At 43.3% G+C, this 26,572-nt stretch overlaps 1 protein-coding gene across 4 annotated transcripts in view; it reads left to right on the top strand.

Moving 5' to 3' along the window:
- Nucleotides 1–26,353, top strand: part of TADA2A (transcriptional adaptor 2A) — a 53,986-nt gene extending 27,633 nt beyond the window's left edge. For all 4 annotated transcript variants that reach the window (XM_039350420.1, XM_039350422.1, XM_039350421.1 and 1 more), the window contains 7 exons: nt 1,564–1,607; nt 3,812–3,922; nt 8,228–8,299; nt 13,743–13,875; nt 18,618–18,661; nt 23,332–23,405; nt 25,901–26,353. In XM_039350420.1, coding sequence (XP_039206354.1) covers nt 1,564–1,607; nt 3,812–3,922; nt 8,228–8,299; nt 13,743–13,875; nt 18,618–18,661; nt 23,332–23,405; nt 25,901–26,086 — 664 coding nt within the window. In that variant the 3' untranslated portion in view covers nt 26,087–26,353. The remainder of the gene's footprint in view (nt 1–1,563; nt 1,608–3,811; nt 3,923–8,227; nt 8,300–13,742; nt 13,876–18,617; nt 18,662–23,331; nt 23,406–25,900) is intronic.
- Nucleotides 26,354–26,572: the final 219 nt, after the last annotated feature.

Here is a 26,572-nt window from a genome sequence, read left to right on the forward strand (position 1 = left end):
CAGAAGGCAACTGGACTTCCTTGTTTTTCTTTGAAGATGTTTCGCTTCTCATTCAAGAAGCTTCTTCAGTTCTGACTGGATAGTCAGGAACGGAAGGATTTATACTCCTTGCAGACAGCAAAGTCCATATTTTGATCAGAGAGGACCGCTGCTTTGAAAGAGGGGTCAAAGAGGTCATCTATGTCAAAACTAAACAGCCCTCTCTCAACACAGTCCTTTCAGCAATTCCCAGAAGGCTCCACACCCATTTGCACCACTCAGGTGACCCTGATGACACAGATACGCCTCCAGGTAGCATCATCAACTCTATTAAAGAAGGCAAATGACCAGCTGTCTGCAAGGAATATAAATCCTTCCATTCCCCACCATCCAGTCAGAGCCATCATGGATGAGAAGCGGAAACATCTTCAAAGAAAAACAAGAAAGTCCAATTGGCTCATGAAAAAAGCACCTTTGGAACTAGATGCTTAAAGTTGCTGAGCTTGAAAAATACTGCTGTAGATCAGTGTTTCTCAACCTTGGCCACTTGGAGTTGGCTGGAGTTCAGCTCCCAGAATTCCCTAGCCAGGTTGGCTGGCTGGGGAATTCTGAGAGTTGAAGTCCACCAATCTTCAGTTGGTCAAGGTTGAAAAACACTGCTGTAGATCAGGGTGGGGAACAATGGCCCTTTTATGACTTGTGGACTTCAACTCCCAGAATTCCTGAGCCATACTGGCTCAAGGAATCTGGGAGTTGAAGTCCACAGGTCATAAATGAGCTATCATTCCCCGTCTCCGAGGTAGATTCTTGCAATTAAGTCTACTATCTATAGAATTAGCACCAAAATGAAGAATAGAAGCTGGAAGTAAATGTAGTCAACTTGATAAAATGGAAAACACAAGTCCCCCGTCTTCTTTGCTCATTGCTTCATGCCAGGCATTTTCCCCAGCCACCTGGAAACTTGTTTTAGTGTGATTTTATGCAAATTTGAGACAGTGTTAAGGCAGCTTTTAGACCTAAAGTGATGGGAATCTGTTTGGAGGTAATTTACTTGCAGATTTTATCTCCTGCATGCAAACAGCTAACACCATGTCAATACAAGACTGTCATTTGGTGCTGCTGGCAATGTTCTCTTTAGGGATTTGAAAAGGTAACTTCTAGCTTGGGAATTTGTTAAAAATTAAATGAAGTTGTTAGTGGTTAGCCTATTAAAAATGGGGCCCCTACTTTGAACAAGTCCTTGCAGCTAGAAACCTCAAACAACAGAGTGGGTCCCTCAGCATTTTTTAAACACACACACATAAACACCTGGCTAAGATTTTAAAAGTAAAATTTTCCCTCCAGTAAGCAACCTCATGTTCCCAGCCTATCACTCTGCTAACTGAGTAGTCCACCCTGCCTAGAAGGAAATTTTTCTGCCTGTTGCAACAAATCCTATCAAGTGTTTGTCCAGCCTTTTTGGGGAGATCATGAAGGGAAATATGATGCCATTTCCTTGGAGGGTATTATTATTGTTGGTGTTATTTGCTGCTGTTGCTTGTTCGTGATTGGAAATACTACTAATAAGTATCTTTTAACTTACAGAGTCATAAAAGACCATGGCCTAATCAATCTCAGAAAGTTCCAGAGTAAGTACTTTAAGTCTTAATTTCATGCTATCTCTCTAAAAAAAACAGCACCACTGCATTCCCCCTTTAACTACAGCTTGCGCTTTATGTAATTATATCTGAGGTAAATGAAAGGCAAATTGGAGGCTTCCGGGACAAGAAAACATCTGCTTATCTAGATCTTTTGTGTTATTGAAGCAGACTTGGGTGAGAAATCACTGGGAGTGCCAAGAAAAGCCGTACCTGATTTTAAAATATGAAATACAGATAGTCCTTGACTTATAACTGAGCCCAAAATTTCTGTTGCTAAGCTAGATAGTTGTTAAGTGTTACTATCTTTCTCGCCACAGCTATTAAACGTGAATCACTACAGTTGTTAAGGTAAGTAACACAGTTATTAAGCAAATCTGGCTTCCCCATTTGCTACGGGACTTGGGTTTGGCTAATCTAAAGAAAAGAAGAAATAGGGGAGACATGATAGCAGTATTCCAGAATCTAAGGGGCTGCCACAAGGAAGAGGGGGACACTTTGTTCACTAGAACATCAGAAGGCAGGACGAGAAACTGTCAGAATCCAATTATATTTCATCTTTAATTATCAAACATAGAAAATCCCAATTCTGCCTTCTCTGGATTCTGCCATAAGAGGGAGAGAAGGGGGAGAACAAAGGGGCTTTATGGCCCTCACTTCCTTCAGTATACTTCTAAGGAACTGAATGTGTTTATTGCAACCTCAAAGAGTTTGAATGTAGTTAGCACCAAAGAACCTTACCATAACAAAGGGGGCTATTTACCTTTCATGTAGTTTATCTGAAGTCTCCATCCAGAAGAAAGGAATAAAGGGGTGGATTTGTGATGCCTGAAACTATCACTGGAAGGGGGGGTGATTGGGTGGGACTACTGGGGAACCCCTTAAAACCTTGAATGGGAGAGCTTGGACCCCAAGTCCTGTCTAGCACGCCTGCAACCACTTCTTCTTAATAAAGGATTCCTGTTGGAAGAATTATTCCAAGAGTTCTGTCTTCTTAAGATGCAAAGTGGGGTGGGTCCTTACAGAAACAATGGTTGCAAACTGATCAAAGAGAGAAGCAACTGAAATTAAGGAGAAACTTCCTGACAGTAAGGATAATCAATCAGTGGAACAGCTTGCCACCAGAAATTGTGGGCGCTCCATCACTGGAGATTTTTAAGAAGAGACAAGACATTCACCTGTCTGGGACAGTATAGGTTCTCCTGCTTGAGCAAGGGCCTGGACTAGAAGACCTCCAAGGTCTCTTCCAGTTTCTATTCTATTCTATTCTATTCTATTCTATTCTATTCTATTCTATTCTATTCTATTCTATTCTATTCTATAGAATGTAGCAAAAGTTGATCACATGACCCCAGGACACCGTCATAAATATGAATCAGTTGCCAAGAATTTTGATCACTTGCTGTAGTGGTCGTGTGAAAAACTATCATAAATCTCTTTTTTCAGTGCTGTTGTAACTTTGGACGGTCATTAAATGAACTGTTATAAGTCGAGGACTACCTGTATTCATTTTTAAAATGTGCAGTGTTCCTTTACAGTGGAAAATCTGTGATTTATGAAGTTTCTACTGTTTACTCCCACTTTCCAGCAAAAACTGAAAAGAATGGCTCTACTTAATTACTGCTATGTTTGCTTAACTATCGCAAAAAAAGTTCATAACCTCAGGTCGGTCACATTGATGTCCCATTTTACGACCATCTAGACTTAACGATTTATGATGCTAAGTTGAGGACTATTTATAAAGGAGAATGCGATGTTGGTTACTTCTGTCTGATTTTAGCACTATGTGTAGCGTGTTTTCCCGAAAATAAGACAGGGTCCTTATATTAATTTTTGCTCCAAAAGATGCATTAAGGCTTATTTTCCAGTTAGGGCTTATATTCTAGGAAATACGGTTGACTGATTATTTTTGGGCTTATTTTTGGGTGGGGCTTATTATTATGAGTGTCCTGAAAAATCATGTTAGGGCTTAATTTCCGGCTGGGTCTTATTTTCGGGGAAACACGGTAATGTGTTATGAATTCTGGGATTGCAGTCTGAACCAGGAGTGTCTTCAGGCATCCTTGCCGCAACCACACGGTTGTGGCCACCATCTTGACTTTTTTGACCCCCCCCCTCCAGATGCCTTGATCTCAGCTTATTAGGACAGCTGGGAAAATATGACTCAATAGACAATTTTCTTCTTTGTTTTGCAGTTCTGGAAAGGAGATACCCAAAGAAAGTTCAAGATCTCTATGAGACAATGAGGCGCTTTGCAAGAATATTAGGACCAACGGAACATGATAAACTCATAGAGAGCCATGCGTGTAAGACACTTTCAGATTTTCTAATTCATATTTATTTAGGAGCTTTTCACTGGTGCAAGGATCAGCCATGAAGGTAAAATGCACCTAGGTGGATTTGATATAGAATTGTTGCGTTTCTCGCCACAAAACGAAAGATAAAAAATACCTGTTTAGCGAAGGATGATCTGTTTATTGGAGAAGGGTGTAAGGTAGGAGCTTCACTAAGCTATTCAGGAAAAAAAGGGTAGTAATGCACAGACCGACAGATTTTATTTGCTTTTGTCTTCATTTTATTGTTGTTGCTAAACCATTTATGTTTAGTTATTAAATTTGTTTGCCGTCCATCTTGCCCCAAAGCAACTCTACCTGTCATAGAATATTTCAATAAGTCAGCTTTTTTAAAAAAGGGATAAAATAACTATGTTAAAACACTCAATATCAAACTAAAAAGGATAAGGAATAAATGAATGCAACATTCCTCAAATTACAACAATTCACTTAGTGGCTGTTTGAATTTACAACAGCACTGAAAACAGTGATTTATGAGCATTTTTCACATTTACGACCATTGCAGCATCCCCATGATCACATGATCAAAGTTCAGATGCTTGGCAATTGATTCATATTTGTGATAGTTGCAGTGTCCTGGGGTCATGTGATCTCCATTTGCGACCTTCTGACCAGCAAAGTCAGTGGGAAAACCAGACTCAACAACCATGTTCCCAATTTAACACCTGCAGTGATTCACTTAACAACTGTGGCAAGAAAGGTTGTAAAATGGGACAAAATTCACTTCACTGAAGTCTCACTTAGCAAGAGAAATTTTGGGCTCAATTGAGGTCGTAAATTGAGGACTGCCTGTTTAACACAATTGAAAATCTCTCCCCGGTTCCTGGAGGGAAGAGTACCAGGGTTAATTTATTTTACCTGCTTTTAGTTGATGAATCTGCTTAAGCCCTTCAATTATAAAGTATATTGACCAGAATGCATATTACTGTACAGCTGGTTTGGATGGATTTTAACGGAGAAAATCAGTATGTAAATAAAATACTAGTTTCTGTGCCCAACACACAGCTTCCTTTTTAAACACCCCTTAAATAAAACCAGCAATCATCTTATCAGATAATGGTTGTTTGGAAGTTAAACAGTTTTATTTTTCTTTTCCTGAAACAAAATACCATGTGTGAACCCTTCAGGGCTCCATTTCCCAAACAAAGCAATGGGTTTTTAAAAGCTTGATGCAGTATTGGAATAAACCCAGTTAAATTAAAGAAATTAAACACATAGATCTCTCGCCTTTAATAAGGAGTGTGAATACAAAAGCCTCATCCTTGCGTCTTTAAAAAGAAGTTTGTAGGCTCTACCCACTTCAATTAACATTTTAATACATGAACTAACTTGGAGATCTTTTCCCCTTATGCAAATCTCAGAGTGACTTTTTCCAGTGAAATGTCCCTCACTCAAAATTCCCATTCCACATTCAAAACAGATTGATTTGAAACGTTTTGCACAAGGTTAGTTCCACTGGTGGGATTCAGCCGGTTTGCACTGGTTCGGCAGAACCGGTAGCTAAATTTTGCTGAGTTCAGAGAACCGGGTGAATGCACATTGCTTCTGGAAGTCCAGTCTAGGCCTTGGAGGCCTGGAGGAGGCCTCCCAGGCCTAGAACGGCCCACTAGAAGTACATGGATGCCACTTCTGGAAGTCCGTTCTAGGCCTCGGAGGCCTGGAGGAAGCCTCCCAGGCCTAGAACAGCCCACCGGAAGTGCGTGGATACCACTTCCTGAAGTCCGTTCTAGGCCTCGGAGGCCCAGGCCTGCATCCAATAAGAGAACTGGTTGTTCAGGTATTTGAATCCCACCACTGGTTAGTTTGTTAATTCGTCTTAATCACAGGTCTGAAAATGACCGAGTGGGAACCGTGACCATTTCTGTATATTAATATTGCAAAAATGTAGAACCCCCTTTAGAATTTTTACCAGTCTTATTCAAGAGTCTGGTTTTTACCTTCGACAAAGGCCGAACCTTGTTTTCCACTGTCAGTTGTTTTACTCATTTCGTTAGTGGTTTACACACACAAACTGCTTTTATCCACAGGAATGATCAGAGCAGCTCACAACCCTCACTTTGAGTTTTCTCTTCAAATGAGAGACAAAGAGCTGAATGAGATATATGCCATTGGCTCCGTTGCTTTACTGCATTTCCACCATCACTGCAGGGTTGAGACAATCCCACAACTGACTGGAAAATTCTTCACAAAGGCCACTTCTCTGTTCATTAAACTGGAAAATGAAGCTAACTGATACTTTAAGGCAGTGTTTTTGCAACCCTAGCAACTTTTAAGATGTGCGGACTTCAACTCCCAGAATTCCAATTCTGGGAGCTGAAGTCCGCACATCTTAAAGTTGCTAGGGTTGAAAAATGCTGCTATATTGGGTTTTAGAGACTAACTTTCCAGTACTGTGGACTACTGCAGCATGTGGACTGGGAAATTCTGAGAATTGAAGTCACTTTAGGACTTGTGGACTCTAGCTAATTCTGGAAGCTGAAATCCACACATTTTAAAGTTGCTACGATTTATTGGGTTTTAAGGACTAAGTTTCCAGTTCTGTGGACTACTGCAGCATGCTGACTGTGGAATTCTGGGAGTTGAAGTCCACAAGTCTTGAAGTTGCCAAGGTGCTCTAAGAAATCCAGAGAATTAGGGTAATGTAATGTTAAAAGTGTTGGACTATAAATAGACTCAGGTTCAATTCCATCTTAAGCTCCAACTCCCTTCCACTCTAGTAACTTTGGACCAGTTCCATCCTCTTGGCATGAGAATCTATGTGATGCAGGATTAGAGGTGCTGATAGGTATGTGGAGAAGTGGAACCCCCCTAGTGCAGTGGTGGCGAACCTATGGCACGCGTGCCAGAGGCGGCACTCAGAGCCCTCTCTGTGGGCATGCGTGCCTTCGCCCCAGCCCTGCCTCCCCCCACAGCCCCCTCCTCATCAGCAGCCCCCCTGGAGGAGAGTCGCCCCTGGGTGCGGTCCGCGCAGAGCAGAGCAGCCAAGGACATGGCAGCCAGGTAGCGGGGACAAGACTCCGCCCTCATGCTCTGTCATGCGCAGATGCTGCTGCAGGGCACAGGTGGAGGGTATGGCCACCATAGCGCTGCTGGGCCACCTGGGTGAGCAGGCGGAGCACAGGGTAGTTTTGGGGCACTCAGTCTCTAAAAGGTTTGCCATCACTGCCCTAGTGATTTTGGACCAATGCATCTCTCCACCCAAGTGTCATTCTAGTCTATTGGGGAAGGTGCTGGACTAGGAACAGGGAGGCCCAGATTCAAGTCCCCTCTTCCCCCCCCCCCCAGCTACAGAAGCTCCCTGATGGGCTTTGGGCCAGTCCTTCTCTCACATCTCAGAGGCAGGGTGCTCATCATAAGCTCATCCCTGTCCTATCTGTCTCTTGGCACTTGTAGGCATGGTTTTAGCACAATATTTAATGATATTTTAATGATGGTTTGTTTTAATCATCTATGGAGATTCTCAGTCATCCAGGTCAGGGGTAGTCAACTTTGGCTCTTTTATGACTCGTGGACTTCAACTCCCAGAATTCCTGAGCCAGCCGTGCTGAGGAGAAATGGAGAGATTTCCATACTGAGCTGTGCTGGTCAGGAATTCTGGGAGTTGAAGTCCACGAGTCATAAAAGAGCCAAGGTTGACTACCCCTGATCCAGGTCATGGTTGTCCCAAAGATGCTTTTTCAGGAGGCAACTGAAGTTTCTTGTAACATAGTTCAGTTGCCTCCTGGAAAAGCACCTTTGGGTTTGTTTTAATCTTTAACCATTTTGTAATTATACAAATAGTTAGAGAATATATGGAATAAAATTAGAGTTACCTTGTAGGGGAAATGGGCAATGTAGAAATTTAGTAAATAAAGACAAAATAAATGATAAACTCGAGAATCAGCGTGGTCCATTGGTGAAGGTGATGAGACACGAGTTCTAATCCCTCATTTGGCCACAGAATCTCCCTTCATTCTCTCTTAACCCAGCCCACTCCAGAGTCAAACTCTCATCCAAGCAATAGTAAAATTATTAAAGTCCTTAAGGAAAGAGCCAGATTTTTTTTATTATTTTTTAAAATCAAATTAACTTTTCACTAGCTTCTGCATTTTCTGCTTTGGAGTGGAGTTTTTTCAATGTTTGTTTTATACATTATATGTAAAGAATCTTTTAAATGCAAATAATGATTTAAAAAAACAAGAGAGCCACAACATAACATGTTCTTTATTGCTTTTTTTTGTTTTGTTTTCATTTTCCATTATTCTAATGGGAACACAGTGGAGCTTGAGCTGCGAACTGAAATCAAACGCTTACAGGAATACAGGGTAGCGGGAATCACCAACTTCTGCAGTGAGTATGTACTGGGTAATACTAATTCAAGCAGTCCTCGACTTGCAACCTTTTCTTTAGCAACCATTACAAGTTACAGGGGCACTATAAAAAGTGACTCACATCCGGACCTTGCACTTATGACCATTACAGCATCCCCATAGTCACATGATCAAATTTGGGGCACTTGGCAACCAGCTTGTATGTATGACAGTTGCAGCATCCTGGGGTCACATGATCTCCATTTTATGGCCAACAAACAAAGTCAGATTTGCTTAACATCCATGTGATTCACTTAGCAGCTGGGGTGATTCGTGTAACTGTGACAAAAAAAGTCATAAAATTGAGCGCGCCTCACTTAACAACCTCCTTGCTTAGCAACAGAAGTGTGGGTCCCAATTGGGGTCGTAAGTCGAGGACTATCTGTAATAGCAGCAAGAATTATTGTTTAGTGCACGCTCCTAAGTATAGCATATGTAGTCTTTGCTTACCAATTGCTTCGGTTAGTGACCTTTCATACCGGTAGTTGTAAGAATGAAAAAGAAAATTGCAACCAATTCTCATATTTACGGCCATTACAGTGTCCCGCAGTTTACATTAATAATACCGTATTTTTCCGTCTGTAAGACGCATTGTTGTATAAGACGCTCTGGCATGCAATTCGGCTGGCCAAGGATCTTGCCCCCACCCCCCTCCTGTTAGTGGTAACCCCACAGGGGCTTGACACCTGCCAAAGGCGGCATGGCAACCCACACCGGTATGCCCTGGGCTGCGAAGATTACCATTATTTTTCCATGTATATGATGCTGCACTTGTATAAGACGCATCTGATTTTTTAACAGGGTGTTTGTAGGAAAAAATAGTGTCTTATACACAGAAAAATACAGTAATAATAATAATAATAAAGTTGGAAGGGGTCTTGGAGGTCATCTAGTCCAACCTCCTGCTCAGGCAAGAAACCCTATACCATTTCAGATAAATGGCTGTCCAGTCTCTTCTTAAAAACTTCCAGTGTTGGAGCATTCACCGCTTCTGGAGACAAGTTGTTCCACCGATTAATTGTTCTCACTGTCAGGAAATTTCTCCTCAGTTCTAGGTTGCTTCTCTCTTTGGTTAGTTTCCATCTATTTCTTCTTGTCCTGCCTTCAGGCGCTTTGGAGAATAGCTTGACTCCCTCTTCTTTGTGGCAGCCCCTGAGATATTGGAACGCTGCTATCATGTCCCCCCTTGTCCTTCTCTTCATTAAACTAAACATACCCAATTCCAGCAACCGTTCCTTATATGTTTTAGCCTCCAGTCTCCATAATTGCCATTCGCACACCCTCTAGCTCAGTGGTTCTCAACCTGTGGGTCGGGACCCCATTTGGGGTCAAACGACCATTTCATGGGGGTCGCCAAACCATGCTGTCCACCATTTTTTTCCCTTTTCCCTAGCTGTCCTACTCCCTCTTATTGGTAGCCACACCCACTTGGGGGTCACCACAACATGGGGAACTGTATTATGGGGTCACGGCATTAGAAAGGCTGAGAACCACTGCTCTAGCTGGTCCGTGACAGAGTTAATAAAGACGGCTGAAGTAAAATTGTAATCGTAATGTTCTGCTTAGCGACTACAGCACTTTGATTAATGATGGAAGTGAGGGCATCAGCCCACTGAAATCGCATGGCTTTCCACTTAGTGACCAAGTTGCTGGTCCAAATGATGGGGACTTAAGCAGGGACTACCTGTAGAGATTAAATTGCCTGTATCTGTTCTGTGGTGTTGCCACTCATAAATGACTAAAGCCACATGTGTTTTGAAATCTAAACTATTAGTGACAAAGGCTCAAGCCATTATAATTGAGAAGAATCAGCATTCTGCAAAGAAGGTGGATCTTTAGGGGGTGCCCCAGATGGCAGCTGCTAAATTCTGCAGCAATGACCAATTCACCTGAAAATGAGGTGGCTGACTTACAAAGCCATTTCATCAGCGAATGCAGTAACGGTATGCTCTGCCATTAGAGTCCAGCCTCTTGCTAGAAAAAAATAATAATAACCTGCTGTCAGCTATGCCCAACAATTGTCAGTATGAGAGCTTTCAAACCAGCCGTCAACTATTCAGGATCCTCAGCTAACTCTTGATTTTACGGTATAATAGTAATAACAATGATGATGATGTTGATGTTGATGATGTTGGAAGGGACCTTTGTTGGAAGCACCGAAGTGGCGAGAGGATTTGCCAGTGACATCAACATTGCACTCAGTTGGGGGCTCCTTTTGTGTCCCTGTGAAGTTGCCTACTGAAGTGGTACCCATTAATCAACTCGTGGTCGCCCGCTTTCAAACTGCTGGGTCGGCAGGAGCTGGAGCGTGTGACGGGAGCTCATCCCATCTTGCAGCAGCAACAGGTCTCAAACGCAAGCCTACCCACCAGCAGCCCAGTGTTCTCACCTCTTCACTCCCATCTTCAGTAAATTAATCTACAGCAGGGGTTCCCAACCGGGGGTGCGAGACAATATTCCAAGGGGTGCAAAAACTTGGGTTTAGAAGTTTCAAAATTATAGTATATGTGCATAATTCATTGCCGTTATTTCGAACTTTGTAAGGGAAGGACGAGAATATATCACGAGCATTCTAGGTGCGGGATATAGAAAAGGTTGGGAATCACTGGTCTATAGGAACGAATCTGAATTCATTTCAGTCTCAAACTGAAAACTAGCTAGAAATCAATAAGTACGTAGAATGGAGGATGCTCAGCTTCATCTTCACATTCCAGTATAAAATGAGCACTGTTTAGTGGCTGTTCGAAGTCACAACGGAACCAAGTGACTTATGACCATTTTTCACACTTTTGACACTTGCGGCATCTCCATGGTCATGTGATCAAAATTTGGACACTTGGAAATAACAGCAACAATAAGAATAATAATAACAGAGTTGGAAGGGATCTTGGAGGTCTTCTAGTCCAACCTCCTGCCCAGGCAGGAAACCCTGTACCATTTCAGACAAATGGTTGACCAGTCTCATTATGATATTGGGGGGTCCCTGGGGTCATGTGATCCCCTTTTGCGATCTTCTGTCAAGCAAAGACAATGGGGGAAGCCAGAGTCACTTAACAACACTGTAACTAACTTAACAACTACAGTGATTCGTTTAACAATTAAAGGTAAGCCTTGACTTTAACAACCACAACTGACCCCCACATTTCTGTTGTTAAGTGAGTTTTGTCCCATTTTACGACCTTTCTTGCCACGGTTGTGAAGTGAATCATTGCAGTCGTTAAAGGGCAGGTCCTTGCACTTAACAACTGTTGCAGCCTCCCCACCGTCGTGGGGTTAAAATTTGACTGCTTGGCCACCAACACGCATGTACAGCATCCTGGGGTCCCATGATCGCCATTTGTGACCTTCCCAGCAGGCTTCCAACAAGCAAAGTCAGTGGGGAAAATCGGATTGGCTTAACAACTTCATCATTCATTGAGCAACTGCAGTGATTTGCTTAACAACCATGCAAAAGTTGCAAAATCAGGTGCGACTCATTTAACGACCACCTTACAATGAAAATTTTGATCCCAATTGTGGCTGTAAGTCGAGGACTATCCATAATCAGGTTACAGAAACAACAAATTTAGGTTTACCTCTTACTATGCGCTCAGAGAAATATAGCCCATTCTTGCTGTCTAATATAAACTAGGTAAGTCATGTTTAGTAGTCATGAGAAAATAGGTCTTCCTTGCTTATTTTCCTCCAGCAAATCTGGTTGACTTCTCGAAGCCCTACAGGAAATGTCAATCACTTGGATTTCATTGCATCTGAATTTCTTTTTTTACAACTCTGTAAGAGTTTATTTATAGAAGTATTCAGTTTTGACATGTCTGATAAATATTAGGTTGTCTTTTAGTGACTCATTGGCCACGTGCATTTAGTGATGAGTGTTAGCACCTCCGTATTTTACATTTATTACCTTCCTACAAATGAGAGTTTGGTTACTGAAAAAAAAAACTTTTAAGTTTCATTATAAAATAAAAATACATTAAAGTTAGAAAACTAAGGCGAAGGGGGGGGAATGGTGACTTCCAACTTTTTTCAGTGCAGTAAAATACAAATAAAAAAAATACAAAAAAACCCACCCCCAAACAAAATATAACCTCAGCCTTTTGAACACAACACTTCAAGCCGTTTGTATCATAGCCCAATCAGTCTAATCATCAAAACCTAAAATCAACATTTCGGGTTTTTTTTCCCAGTTTTGAGCAAAAAGTCCAGAAGCGGTTTCCAAATTAAAAATGTCAGTTCTTCTCTTTAATTAAAACAAATTTTGCTATCTCTGCCAACTCCGTCACCTTCACCTCGACTCTTCCATTGTGGGAGTTAGCGTGTTTTTCCATCTTTGTGCATATAAGATCCTTGCCACTGTCAACATAAATAATAGCAAAGTTCCAAATGTCGGTTACGTATCAGCCATCCCAACTTGGTCAGTTAAAAAAGAAAGACTCTGGAATCCATTCTTAACAAAACTACACGATGGTAAAGCCAAGTGGTTACAGTGCAGCAAAGCTGGATCTATAGTTTAGTGCCCAAAGCATCTGATTAACTTTTTCCTTCTCCCCATCTTCCCCTAGTAGTAGTAATAGTAGTAGTAGTAGTAGTAGTAGTAGTAGTAGTAGTAGTAGTAGTAATAATAAAGTTGGAAGGGACCTTGGAAGTCATCTAGTCCAACCTCCTGCTCAAGCAAGAAACCCTATACCATTTCAGACAAATGGCTGTCCAGTTTCTTCTTAAAAACTTCAGTGTTGGAGCATTCACTGCTTCTGGAGGCAGGTTGTTCTACTGATTATTAATTGTTCTGTCAGGAAATTTCTCCTCAGATCTAGGTTGCTTCTCTCCTTGATTAGTTTCCACCCGTTGCTTCTTGTTCTGCCTTCAGGTGCTTTGGAAAATAGCTTAATTCCCTCTTCTTTGGGGCAGCCCCTGAGATATTGGAAGACTGCTATCATGTCCCCCCTCATCCTTCTCTTTGTTAAATTAGACATACCCAATTCCAGCCACCGTTCCTCATATGCTTTAGCCTCCAATCCCCTAATCATCTTTGTTGCTCTTCTCTGTACTCTTTCTATTTTTAACAGTCCAATTACAGTCAAACAAATTGTTTTGATAACAGTCCCTGGCTTGGCAAGCCGTATGGCAACACATTCCACTCCATGACCTTGGAACTGCCAGCTGCTTCCACAGCCCGAAGAGTAGTTTCAATTCCCTCTTATCCCAGCCTACCTTCTTCTGCCCCACAGCCTCCCTCCCCCCAGTGCCTGTAGCAGACTGGCATCTGACAGGGCACGGCTGTAGCAAGATGGCAGTCCTGACGTATTTTTTAAGGGGGCAAAGCTGTTTGGGTTTATTTCACAGGTGTGTGGGGGGGGGGAACTGCGAAAATCTGCCCCAGCACTCTTCTGACACCCACAGTTCTCCTTTCTGTTCTTTGAACACAGGTGCAAGGACCTACGATCGTCTCAAGAAGGTGCGGGAAGAGGAGCGGCTAAAACGCACCATGCTTTCCGAAGTCCTGCAGTACATTCAGGACAGCAGTGCCTGCCAGCAGTGGCTCAGCCGACAAGCTGACATGTACGTTGCGTCTTGCTTTGAGCTTAGAAGAAAGAAAAAGAAAAGAAATTGGGGTTTTTTTTAAAAACGGTCAGGTTTGCTTGAGGAATGAATGAATAGATACCGTATGAAAAAGAAGTAAGGTTTATTTATTTATTTATTTATGAGACTTATATACCGCTTTAAGTGCAAGCACTCTCTAAGCGATGTACGCCAGTAAGCAATGTATATATATATTTACATTGCCCCCAACAATCTGGGTCCTCATTTTACCTACCCCGGAAGGATGGAAGGCTGAGTCAACCTTGAGCCGGTGAGATTTGAACCGCTGACCTGCTGAACACAGTCAGCTAAAGTGACCTGCAGTACTGCACTCTAACTGCTGCGCCACCATTTAGGCAAGAAAAACCAAATGCACAGATATAGTATAGGGCAATGGTGGCGAACCTAGGGCATGGGTGCCAGAGGCGGCACTCAGAGCCCTCTCTGTGGGCACGCGCGCCGTCACCCCAGTCCTAGGCTATCAGCTGGGTTTTATAAAACCTTTTCGCTTTAGGCCTCTGCCGCCGTGTGCAAAAAAAAAAAAAAAAGGTTCAATCAATCAGTCAATTTCAACTTCTCGCTGGAAAAAAAAAGATCTTGCAAAGCTGGAATTGATTGAACTTTTTAGTCCCACCCAGTCTGCTGTTATCACCACAGCCATGCCCACCCAATGGCCACGCCCACCCGGCACCCAACGATGCATAAGTGGATTTTGGGTTGCAGTTTGGGCACTCAGTCTCCAAAAGGTTCGCCATCATTGGTATAGGGGGTACCTTGCTCAGTAGTAGTAACTTGGAGAGGGACCTCGGAGTCCTAGTGGACAATCACCTAAATATGAGCCAGCAGTGTGCTGCAGCTGCCAAAAAAGCCAACACAGTGCTAGGCTGCATTAAAAGAGGGATAGAATCAAGATCACGTGAAGTGTTAATACCACTTTACAATGCCTTGGTAAGGCCACACTTGGAATACTGCATCCAGTTTTGGTCACCACGATGTAAAAAAGATGTTGAGACTCTAGAAAACTAGATTCTAGTTTTACTGCCTGAGCAGGGGGTTGGACTAGATGATCTCCAAGGTCCCTTCCAACTTTATTATTATTATTATTCTAGTTCAGTGGTTCTCAACCTTTCTAATGCCGCGACCCCATAATACAGTTCCCCATGTTGTGGTGACCCCCAACCACTTATACATCACCAGGTGCTAGGGGCATGGCCAAAGAAAAGGGGGGAAAAAATGGCGGACAGCCTTGTTTGGCGACCCCCGTGAAATGGTCGTTCGACCCCAAATGGGGCCCCGACCCACAGGTTGAGAACCACTGTTCTAGTTGTTATAATTATTATTATTAAGCCATTGGCTCTATGTTCACATTTTGAGAGCTCTGTCAATCTTGGATGGGAAAAAAGAGAATCGGACCAGATTTCTTTTATACGGTACTTTTATTTTTTATACATATATTTATGTCCCATCTTTATTATTTTTTTATAAATAACTCAAGACTGGGAACATACCTAATACTCATTCCTCCTCCGATTTTCCCCATAACAACAATCTTGTAGGGTTGGGCTGAGACAGAGGGGTTGGCCCAAAGTCACTCAGCTGGTTTTCATGCCTACGGCAGAACTAGAACTCTCCGTCTCCTGGTGATTAGTCCAAAGTGAACCAACTGCCTACTCATGCCTAATGTGGGTAGAACTCATCATCTCCTGGTGATTCACCCAGAGTGACCCAGCTGACCCTCATGCTTCAGGCAGGACTAGAACTCACTATCTCCTTGTTTCTAGCCTGACGCCTTAACCACTAGATTAGATGGGTTCATTTCCAGGGAAGACATATGTCCCTATTTCCTGTTCCAAGATATGAGCAATTGTTCTTGGGAAGCAGGATGTACATTTGATGTGCCAAGCCAGGCAGGAATCCAGCCATCTCTGGCTTTTGAAAATTGTGCCACCCAGTACTGGCACTCCCCTGCATTTGTGGCTGACATCACTCCAACCTCTAGTCATAGTGTTGGGGCCAACAATTAGGAAATTTCCTTTTCCTGCAACTGGCGAGCATGAGACTTCCAGCCAGATTCTCAGAGGTGGCTGGTCTTTTCTGAGCTCATTCATTCCTAGAGACAACAGAGAGAAGTTGCAGAGAGGTCCTTATCTTCTTGGCAAAAGGAAAAGCTTGTGGAGCTCAGCCAAAACTCAACTTTCTTATAATAATAATAATAAAGTTGGAAGGGACCTTGGAGATCATCGAGTCCAACCCCTTGCTCAGGCAGGAACCCTACACCATTTCAGACAAATGGCTGTCCAATCTCTTCTTAAAAACTTCCAGTGTTGGAGCATTCACCGCTTCTGGAGGCAGGTTGTTCCATTGGTTAATTGTTCTCACTGTCAGGAAGTTTCTCTTTAGTTCTAAGTTGCTTCTCTCTTTGGTTAATTTCCATCTGTTGATTCTTGTCCTGCCTTCAGGCGCTTTGGGGAATAGCTTGATTCCCTCTTCTTTGGGGCAGCCCCTGAGATATTGGAACACTGCTATCATGTCCCCCCTGGTCCTTCTCTTCATTAAACTAGACATACCCAATTCCAGCAACCGTTCCTTATATGTTTTAGCCTCCAGTCCCCTAATCATCTTTGTTGCTCTTCTCTGTACCCTTTCTAGAGTCTCAACATCTTTTTTACATCCATCTGCCCCCCTAGATTCAGTTTGGGCTTCCCCAAAGCCTGCCTTTGATGGTTCTTTTCCTTGGAAAGCCAGGACTCTTGTTTTCTCTTGGTCCTCAGTTGCTTAGAGGGCTTTTGTTCTCCCAGTCTGTTGCTCAGTTGGATTCAACTGAAGAGTTGACACTCATGTCAGATTGGGTTCCTTAGCTCAGGGGTCCCCAACCTCCAGTCCGTGGACCAGTACTGGTCCGCGGCATGCAGGCAACCAGTCGGCATAAACAAGCAAAGCCCCGTCTGTGGGATGCAGGCAGCACACAAAACCATGCCCCCCTCTGGTCTGTGAAAAAAACCTCTCCTCCTGGAGCTGGTCCCTGGTGCCCAAAAGGTTGGGGATCTCTGCCTTAGCTGCTGTCTGTTGAAGCCCCATAGGGCACACGGCAAAAAACAAATTACAAGTAGTCCTTGGCTTACGACAGTGATGGCGAACCTTTTAGAAACCGAGTGCCCAAACTGCAACCCAAAACCCACTTATGCATCATCGGGTGCCGGGTGGGTGCCATTGGCTGGGTGTGGCCCATTGGGTGAGTGTGGCTGCCGTGGTAACGGCAGACTGGGTGGGACTAAAATGTTCAATCAATCAATTCCAACTTTGCAAGATATTTTTTTTTCCGTAAGAAGTTGACATTGACTGATTGTTTGAACTTTTTTTTTTTTTTGCACTCGGTGGCGGAGGCCTAAAGCGAAAAGGTTTTATAAAATCCAGCTGAAGGCGTAGGACTGGGGCAATGGCGCGTGTGCCCACAGAGAGGGCTCTGAGTGCTGCCTCTGGCACCCATGCCATAGGTTCGCCACCACTGGCTTACGACCACAACTGAGCCCCAAGTTTCTGTTGCTAAATGAGACAGTTGTTCAGTGAGTTTTGCCCCATTTTACAACTTTTCTTGCCACAGTTGTGAAGTGCATCACTGCAGTTGTTAGTAACACAGTTGTTAAGTGAATCTGACGTTGCTTGCCAGAAGGTTTCAGAAGCTGGTCACCTAACCCTGGGACACATCAACCATCAGTTGCCAAGCGGCTGGATTTTGATCACATGACCCAGAGGAGGCTGCAACTGTCATTAAGTGTGAAAAATGGTCATAACTCCCCTTTTTCAACATCGTAACTTTGAACAGTTACTAAACAAATGGTCATAAATCAGCTATATGAGAGCAACTATACCAGCGGTTCTCAACCTGTGGGTTGGGACCCCATTTGGGGTCGAACGACCATTTCACGGGGGTCGCCAAACAATGCAGTCCGCCATTTTTTCCCCCTTTTCCTTAGCTGTGCTACTCCCTTTTATTCTATTGGCTTTTGAAAGCCCCCTTCCTGTCTTCTGCCTTCCCTGACGGGCTGCAGCCTGGAAGCAGCGATAGCATTTGTTCTTTCCTCTTGGGGAAGGTTCTTTGCCTTAAGCTCTGCTTAACCCTAATGCAGTGATGGCGAACCTTTTAGAGACCGAGTGCCCAAACTACAACCCAAAACCCATTTATCGCAAAGTGCCAGGGCTACATCAGCATTGTGGTGCCCTGGGGGGGGGGGGCTCTGAGTGCTGCCTCTGGCACGCAAAAAAACGGGGCTGCAAAAATGGCCACCGCTGCACCGCGGGGTGCAGATACAAGGTGCTACATCACGCAAGAACGGGGCAAGGCTAGTGAATATCACGCAGGCACTAGCCCCACCCCATTTGCAGCACGTGTGTGCTCACGGCCCCGTGCGCACACGCACGCATGTAAAATGCTTCCCCCTCCCTTTTGTTCCAGTCCACCAATCGACAATGGTTGGTGACCTCTGCTCTACCACCTCTACTCGAGCTTGCTAGTCGGCCGCTTCGCCTCCTTTGTGCCAGGCGGGGCTCCTGCTCCGGGCAGCGGTGGCAGCCTTATGGACCTGCTGGCGGTGGAGCGCGTGCCAACAGAGAAGGCTCTGAGTGCCGCCTCTGGCACGCGGGCCATAGGTTCGCCACTACTGCCCTAATGTATGGAACTTACTTTCTGCTAACCTGCTCCTTTTTTTCCCTCCCATTTACAGTGATTCCGGCCTGAGTCTCACAGTACCAATTACATCAAATTCAGGTATTTCCTTCTCTGCCTATCTACCGGTTGTTCAGCTGTGAAAATTTGGAACGGGAGTCCAGATCCCTAACTATTAACGCGCTTACCACTCCCTCCAGTTTGAAAAGGAAGGGCTTGGTATTCTCCACTGAAAATTGTTCCGAAAAGCTGGCAGGTTTCTGGTCCTCATTCCTTTCTTTGTCGAAGGCCACAAATGGATAAACAGGAATTGTTGTGGTTTTCTTTTGGGGGGTGTTCCTTGGTGCTCTCTAAGCTCGTTTATTTTCTTGCAGGCATTTTATTACCCAACTAGGTAACACCATCAGTGGCTATGTTATCCATGCACTGATGATGTTTCCTAGTCTGGTAATGAAATATCAGGCAAGAAAACCAGCAGGTTCAGAAATCCCACAGTTGATAAATATTCTCTTCTGTAGGAATTGTTTTGTTTTATCATGTGCTTCTAACTGAGCACAATGGAGCATAAATATCATAATCTGCTAAAATCAGTTTAACCTTTCCAATGTAACATCAGCTGCCCCTAATATAAAACACATGTGATATAAAATCAATACGTTCAAAACAACAGGAAATGATTTTGAAGTGACTTCAAAGCATCCATGAATAAAAGAAGCATTTGTGGTGCTCTTTCGCTTATTAGTGCCCAAGGTCGGGGGGGGGGTGTTTCTCAGCAGATTAATTGCAGTTAGCTGCACCAACAGGCAATGCACACAGACACACACTCTTTCATCAGGCCATTGGATTTAAGAAAGCCAGGTACCCCGTGACATGTCACTGCAAAGAAGCATTAATGACATATACCCCTGTGACATATTCACACTTGTGTATGTGACTGTTTTACATGTGTTCACAAGAATGTGTGGCTAGACCTCAAATGAGGCACACATGAAACATATTAGTAATTAATGTTCCTTATAAAATCTCAAAAGGAGAGGGGAGCTGTTGAATGTGAGGGTGTCTCATCTGCATTTGCTCCAAGCTAAAGACTTGCAAGCTTTGCTCTTTTTTTTATTTTAAGCCACTGCCCATAAGGTACTTATGGCTGGCATTTCCTTTCCCTCTGAGCTCACCGTTTTCCTTTTCTCCCACCCACTCCTGGGTGTATATATAGTCCCAGCTCAGCAAAAATGGTGAAGGCATCTGGTGGACTTCACTCACGGCACCCTAAGCACGTTAATCTCAAAGGTAGCCCCAGACTTTTGTTGGCTTTAGTCTAATTGCAGGGGAAATCATCATCATAATAATGGCATTTCTCTGGTGACAGCTCATTGCTTAGTAAGTGTTCCTACTCATTTGCTTAACTGCTTCTTTCCAGCAATTACCTCACATAATGTGAGCAGGTTTCAGCGTGAACTATTCAGCTACGCTGCTGGTTGTCTGATGTGTCACTTGTTCAGGGCTTGAGCCTGCTCAGAAAATAAGACACCCGTAAGAAGACTCAAGCCTGTCCAATACACTCGGAATATACCCCAAAATTGCCTGTCTGCCATTTAGTCAACTATGGCCCAACACACAGTAACCATCAGAATTCCAGTGTCCACTGGATGTCATGACCCAACACACAGCAACCATAACAATTCCAGTGTCCACTGGATATCATACAGAAGCACAATTGAACATCGTTTTGTATCATTCTTGGCATTATCATAATGCTGGAATAAATAATCTCCTAAGGAAATTATTTATTCCAGCATTATGATAATGCCAAGAATGATACAAAACGATGTTCAATTGTGCTCCTTTATTTCCTGCAAAATATCCTGAAATGCCAACTATAGGTACTCCTCAATTTACGACCATAATTGAATCTGGAATGGTTGTTGTACAGGTAGGCCTCAACTTATATAACAGTATATTTAGTGTCCATTCAAAGTTACAGTAGCACTGAAAAAAGTGACTGTTTTTCACACTTAACAACCATTGCAGCATTCCCATGTTCACATGACCAAAATTTGGGGGGCTTGGCAAACTGGTTCATATTTACGACGGTTGCGGTGTCCCAGGGTCACGTGATCCCCTTAACGACCTTCTGACAAGCAAAGTCAATGGGGAAGCCAGATTTCACATAATGACCGTGTTACTAACTTAACAATTGCATTGATTCACTTAACAACTCTGGCAAGAAAGGTCATAAAATCAGGCAAAATTCACTTAACAAATGTTTCACTTCACAACATAAATGTTGGGCTCAATTGTGATCGTAACGGCAGGACTACCTGTAAATCGTGATGGTCGTTAAGAGGGTCATCATGGAACTGCACCCGATTTGCAATCTTTTTTGCAGCGGTTGTAAGTTGAGGATTGCCTGTAACTTGGTGGGGCTTCATTACTAGATAAATGCTTGGAATCATAGAATCCTTGAACAGGAATGTCCAACCTTGGCATGCTGGCTGGGGAATTCTGGGAGTTGAAGTCCACAGGTCTTAAAGTTGCCAAGGTTGGACAGCTCTGTCTTAGACCATCCTAGATAAACAGCCCTGCAACCTTCATTTGAAAACTTCCATTGCTAAAATTCCCCACAATTCCGGTACTCTTCCAAGTCTTCATAATTCTCACGGTCGGGAAATTCATCCTTTGAAATTGGAAATTGCTTCTCTGAAGCTTCCCACCTGTTGGTTCTTGTTCTACCCTCCGACACGGTGGAGAATTTAACTACACCCTCTTCTGTGGAACAGCCCTTTGGAAGATTGCTATCAAGCTTCATGTTTAAATCCCACGGGATCCTGTTAAATTATTGCTATCAAAATGCCAAGGTTTATAGCAAAGGCAAATCAATCGGTTACCATTTCTGACTACTGAGGGAGCCTTCCCTTTGGATCAGGACCTCTCAAATATAGTGGAGCAGCTTCTTAATCATCAGTCTTTCTTGCCAGGATCAGAGCAGTCAGGACCAAATAACCAGAAGCATTCCTTTACCTCAGTGTTTCCCAAACTTGACAATTTTAAGGCAATTTTAAGCGTTGCTGGCTGTGGAATTCTGGGAGTTGAAATCCACATGCCTTAAAATTGTCAAGTTTGGGAAACACTGCTTTACCTCAAGAGTAGGCAACCTTTGCTCTTTTATGACTCGTGGACTTCAACTCCCAGAATTCCTGAGCAGCCATGCTGAGGAGAAAGAGAGAGGTTTCCATGCTGAGCATGCCGGTTGAGGAATTCTGGAAGTTGAAGTCCACGAGTCATAAAAGAGTCAAGATTGCCTACCCCTGCTTTACCCACTAGGTTGCCGGAAGAGAAACTGAGGCCTAATCTGAATTGTTAGTTATTAGTGTCTTTGGAACAGACCTGGGGATTTTATGGCCCTCCAGGCCACATCCAGCCCTTTGGCTGCCCCTATCCGGCCTACGTGGATTGCTTTTAGTGGTAATCCTCGACTTACATCCACAATTGAGCCCCAAATTTCTGTTGTTAAGTGAGACATGTGTTAAATGAATTTTTGCCCAATTTTATGACCTTTTGCAACAGTTGTTAAGTGAATCACTGCAATTGTTAAATTAGTAACAGAATTATTAAGTGAATCTGGCTTCCCCATTGACTTTGCTTGTCAGAAGGTGATCACATGACCCCAAGCCACTGCAACTGTCATAAATATGAATCAGTTGCCAAGCATCTGAATTTCAATCATGTAACCACGGGGATGCTGCAACAGTCATAAGTGTGGAAAACGGTCATGAATCACTTTATTCAGTGCCGTTGTAACTTTGAATGGTCACTAAATGAACTGTTGTAAGTCGAGGACTACTTGTAAGACAACTGCTGGGTGGGTTTTTTTTCCGGTTTACACATAGGCATGCGTGTATGCCCTACACACCTTCACAGCCCTCTTGTTTCGGCCCTCCACAATGGTCCTCATTTCTCATATAGCCTCTTGGGAAAATTAATTGCCCACCTCTGGTTTGGAAGGTCACCAAATCACAGATTGCGGGTGATCAATAGCATTCAGGTTCTTCTATTGCCACACAAGTGGCTGCTTTGATGAAAAACACATTTTCCCCCTCAATGATGCATCAGTGATGCCAGTTGCACATCCTGAGGTAAACCTTTTTTGGCCCTCTCAGAACAGGGCCCAGGTTGGTCAAAACAGTGAGCACCATTTCTAATAAATCTGACCGCTGTCATGGTTCCGACAGAGGAAACTCTTCAAAGAACTTCGAGGCATTTTTTTACCTTAAAGAATCTTTATTTGAGTAGCATAGCATCAGCACTAACACAGTCGAAGCCAAAAACTGAATTCCCCTCCCCTGAGCAATAGTATCAAAGCACAATTCCCTCCTCCAATTAACAGTCATAAATGACATTCTCCAATTAGTTTGAAATGCAGGCTTCCCCTCCAATTCTCCAGCCCGCCAATTCTTATCATCTCTTATTTCAATAACCTTGGTTCACACACTAGGTTCAGTATTGTTATGTCTAGCTAAACTCTCATGCACATTCCTCCCCCTAGTATTATCTAACTCTAACTCTTAAGAGTAAAACAAAAGAGGAAAATGGTTACATCTCCATCTGTTGTCAAAGCAAAAATTCGATATTAGCAGCGTTGACATCCGCGCCCATTTTATTTCTCCCACTCTTCTTCCCCCCCCCCCGGCCCCCATGTGAGAAATGACTGCAAGAGCTAGTTCTTTCAGTCCTGACACCTTCTAACCAGGGCTGGTGGTTTTATCTTTCCACAGGTAGAAGAAGTGCCCCTCCATTGAACCTAACTGGTCTCCCTGGAACAGAGAAGCTGAATGAGAAGGAAAAAGAGGTAACGGGGATTCAGAAACTAGCTGCAAAGCCCCTCATGTTAAATTACTGTTGGTCTTGTTCAGACAGTGTGGCTTGTACCTCATCAAAGTGTTTGTGGCCCCAAATTCCTGCTCTGACTGACAGCTATGCAAATCTAGTCTAATGCAGGGAATATGCTGCCTATTTCCTGCTTGTGTAATCTTTTCCATCACTATTTCGTAGAAAACTACCATTGTTTATTGGGATCGGCCTGCAAATGCAGGTCTGTTAAAATGCTGGCATTGCCTGATGGGGTTTGTGTCATTAGCCCCAATCACCCAATACCTGTGTGTATAAGTGATCACTGGAAATGCCAGCTCCAGGAACACATACAGGCCTAAATATTTTCTCTGCCACCCTCACAGACTCAGTTATTTTTGTTTTCAGAGACACACAGCAGAATTAGCAGAAAAGAATTTCTTGTGCAAAAATGGGAAGGAATGCAGGTTTTGTAAAAGAGAAATAGCCTTTAAAAATATTGAAAGCTTCCTTTGACTCAACTGAATTCCTGAATACAGGTAGTCCTTCACTAATGACCACAGCTGAGCCCAAAATTTCTGTTGTTAAGCGAGACAGTTATGTTTTACCACAATTTTACGGCCTTTCTTGCCACAGTTGTTAAGTGAATCACTGCAGTTGTTAAGTTAATAACACAGTTGTTAGGTGAATCTGGCTTCCCCCATTGACTTTGCTTGTCAGAAGATTGCAAAAGATGATCACTTGACCCTGGGACACAGTTGTCACAAATATGAGTCAGTTGCCAAGCAACTGAATTTTGATCACATGACCATGGGGATGCTGCAATGGTTGTAAGTGTAGAAAACGGTCAGAACACCGTTGTAATTTTGAATGGTCAAGTAAACGAATTGTAAGTTGAGGACTACCTGTAGAAGCCCTTAAGACAATGAATGGACATATTTTGGATTTTCTTCCTCTTAGGAAAGTAAAAAAACTGGCTGCCTTTTTTTTTAAATCTCCCAAACCTTCAAGACAAATTCTAGCTAGTTATTCAGCTAATATTTTTCATGTCTCTCAGTATCATAGGTTAACATTCTTCACCTGTAGCCTTGACAGAAGCTTCCTTTTGCCATTTTGGTTGCCATTTTGTTCTGCTGGGTTATATCAGAGCATTTTCTTACTCGTGTAAAGGGAAAAAAATGGCAGTGGGTGTCTCTACTGCCGTCATTATAGCCCTGGGAACTTAAGAAGAGGGCTAGCAGTGTTTCTCAACCTTGATAATTGTAAGGCATGTGGACTTCAATTCCCAGAATTCCACAGCCAACAATGCTGGCTGTGGAATTCTGGGAGTTGAAGTCCACATGCCTTAAAATTATCAAGGTTGAGAAACACTGGGCTAGAGTTTTTAGGATCTGCTGGCATTACTAAGGTGACCAGCAGATTCACAAGCTCTTATTTCGGCTCCAGAAGACGCAAAGGGCTTGTCATGTAATTAATGACAAGGTGCTTTTTCAAGTTAAAGTTGCCACGGTTGGGGACCCGTGCCACAGACATTCCACACATAGTTGCTTTTCAGAGTTGGGCAGAGCCAGCTTTATGAAAAGGTACCGAAAAGGACTGACTAATCTTACTGTTGGGGTGGTGGTGGTGGTGAAGAGATAGTCTGATTGGCACCTATCAATTATCCTGCGTTAGGCACAGCTAGGTCTCTGACTTAGACTGCCCAACTGTATTATGAAGCAAATTTTTCTGCACAGCCAGTTTGGGAAGAGTAGAATTTCTGACTGTTACCCAGACCAGATGTTTTGAACAGGGGTGAGGGGGTGGTAGTCCTCAACTTATAACGCTAATCAAGCCTGGCAATTATGGTCATAAACCGTGATGGTCGTAAAGTGGGTCACCCTGTGATTGGATCTGTTTTTACAACCTGTTTTTGCAGGAATTGTTAATCCCACATTCTTAAAACAAACACCACTGTCTTAAGCAGACCCATTGTTCATTATGGGACCTTTTTTGTCAGAAATCAGAAGTAAATGCCTTCCAGAGAAAACATCATAAATTGTGGTCATGTGACCGCAGGGTACGGCAAATGGTCATAAAGGCAATCTGCTTGCTGAGTGCCCTCAAATGCAATCACATGACCATGGGGGGGAGGGGTGATGCTGGCTGAGGAATTCTGGGAGTTGAAGTCCACTTATCTTGAGGTAGTTAAGGCTGAGAATCATTGATCTAGAATGAACATCGATGGATTATTAAGCAGATGCAGTCTTACTGAAATTGGGAGAATTGGGTTGAAGTGAGGAGGAGAGGGTGACAATGGTGGCTTAGGAATTCTGGGAATTGAAGTCCACAAATCTTAACATCGCTAAGGTTGAGAAACACTGATGTAGAATGAACATCGGGGGGGGGGTTATTAAGCAGATGCAGTCTCGGTGAAGATGGGAGAGAGGATGAAAATGAAGAGGAATGGGTGATTGTATGTAGGACACATGACTAACCAGAAGTGGTTTCTCCTAGCTCTGTCAAGTGGTACGGTTGGTCCCTGGAGCATACCTCGAGTACAAAGCCGCCTTAGTCAACGAATGCCACAAACAAGGAGGCCTGAGGCTAGCCCAGGCCCGAGCCCTGATCAAGATCGACGTGAACAAGACCAGGAAGATCTACGACTTCCTTATCCGAGAAGGATCCATCACCAAAGCCTAACAGAAAAACAGAAACTTTTTTTTGTTGGGGGGGGGGCTTCTGCACCTTGTGCTTTTGAAGCAAAGATTGGGGCTTTGTCTGTCCTTGCAAGATGGAGAAGTTCTCTTTGCAAACTTCTTTTACATTTCCTCGGTTCTTTTTAACTCTGGTGCGTAATGATTGTGTGCCCTGTGCTGCTACAAACTTTTTGGAAAGAATAGTAGGATATGTAATCTATTAATAAAATATGAGTGGGTAGTGTATCTCACACTTCTGATAGCTCTAAAAGAGAGCTTTTTGCTTCAGCGCTATGAGCGGGCATAAGCACAGGTCTGAAACACTTCACACTCCCTTCTTGGAACACATTTTGTGCTCAGTTTTTGTGTGGGAGAACTGGCAGAAAAATTCCTCTTTTTTTTTTTTTAAAGGAGGCTGGGTGAATGCTAGAGGAAATAAAGTCTTCATCACCTGCTCATGTTACCCATTCTAAAATTAACATTCAGAAGG

This window comes from Crotalus tigris, unplaced genomic scaffold (assembly GCF_016545835.1).
Source record: "Crotalus tigris isolate CLP2741 ecotype Arizona unplaced genomic scaffold, ASM1654583v1 scf7180000018330.590113, whole genome shotgun sequence".
NCBI lineage: Eukaryota > Metazoa > Chordata > Lepidosauria > Squamata > Viperidae > Crotalus > Crotalus tigris.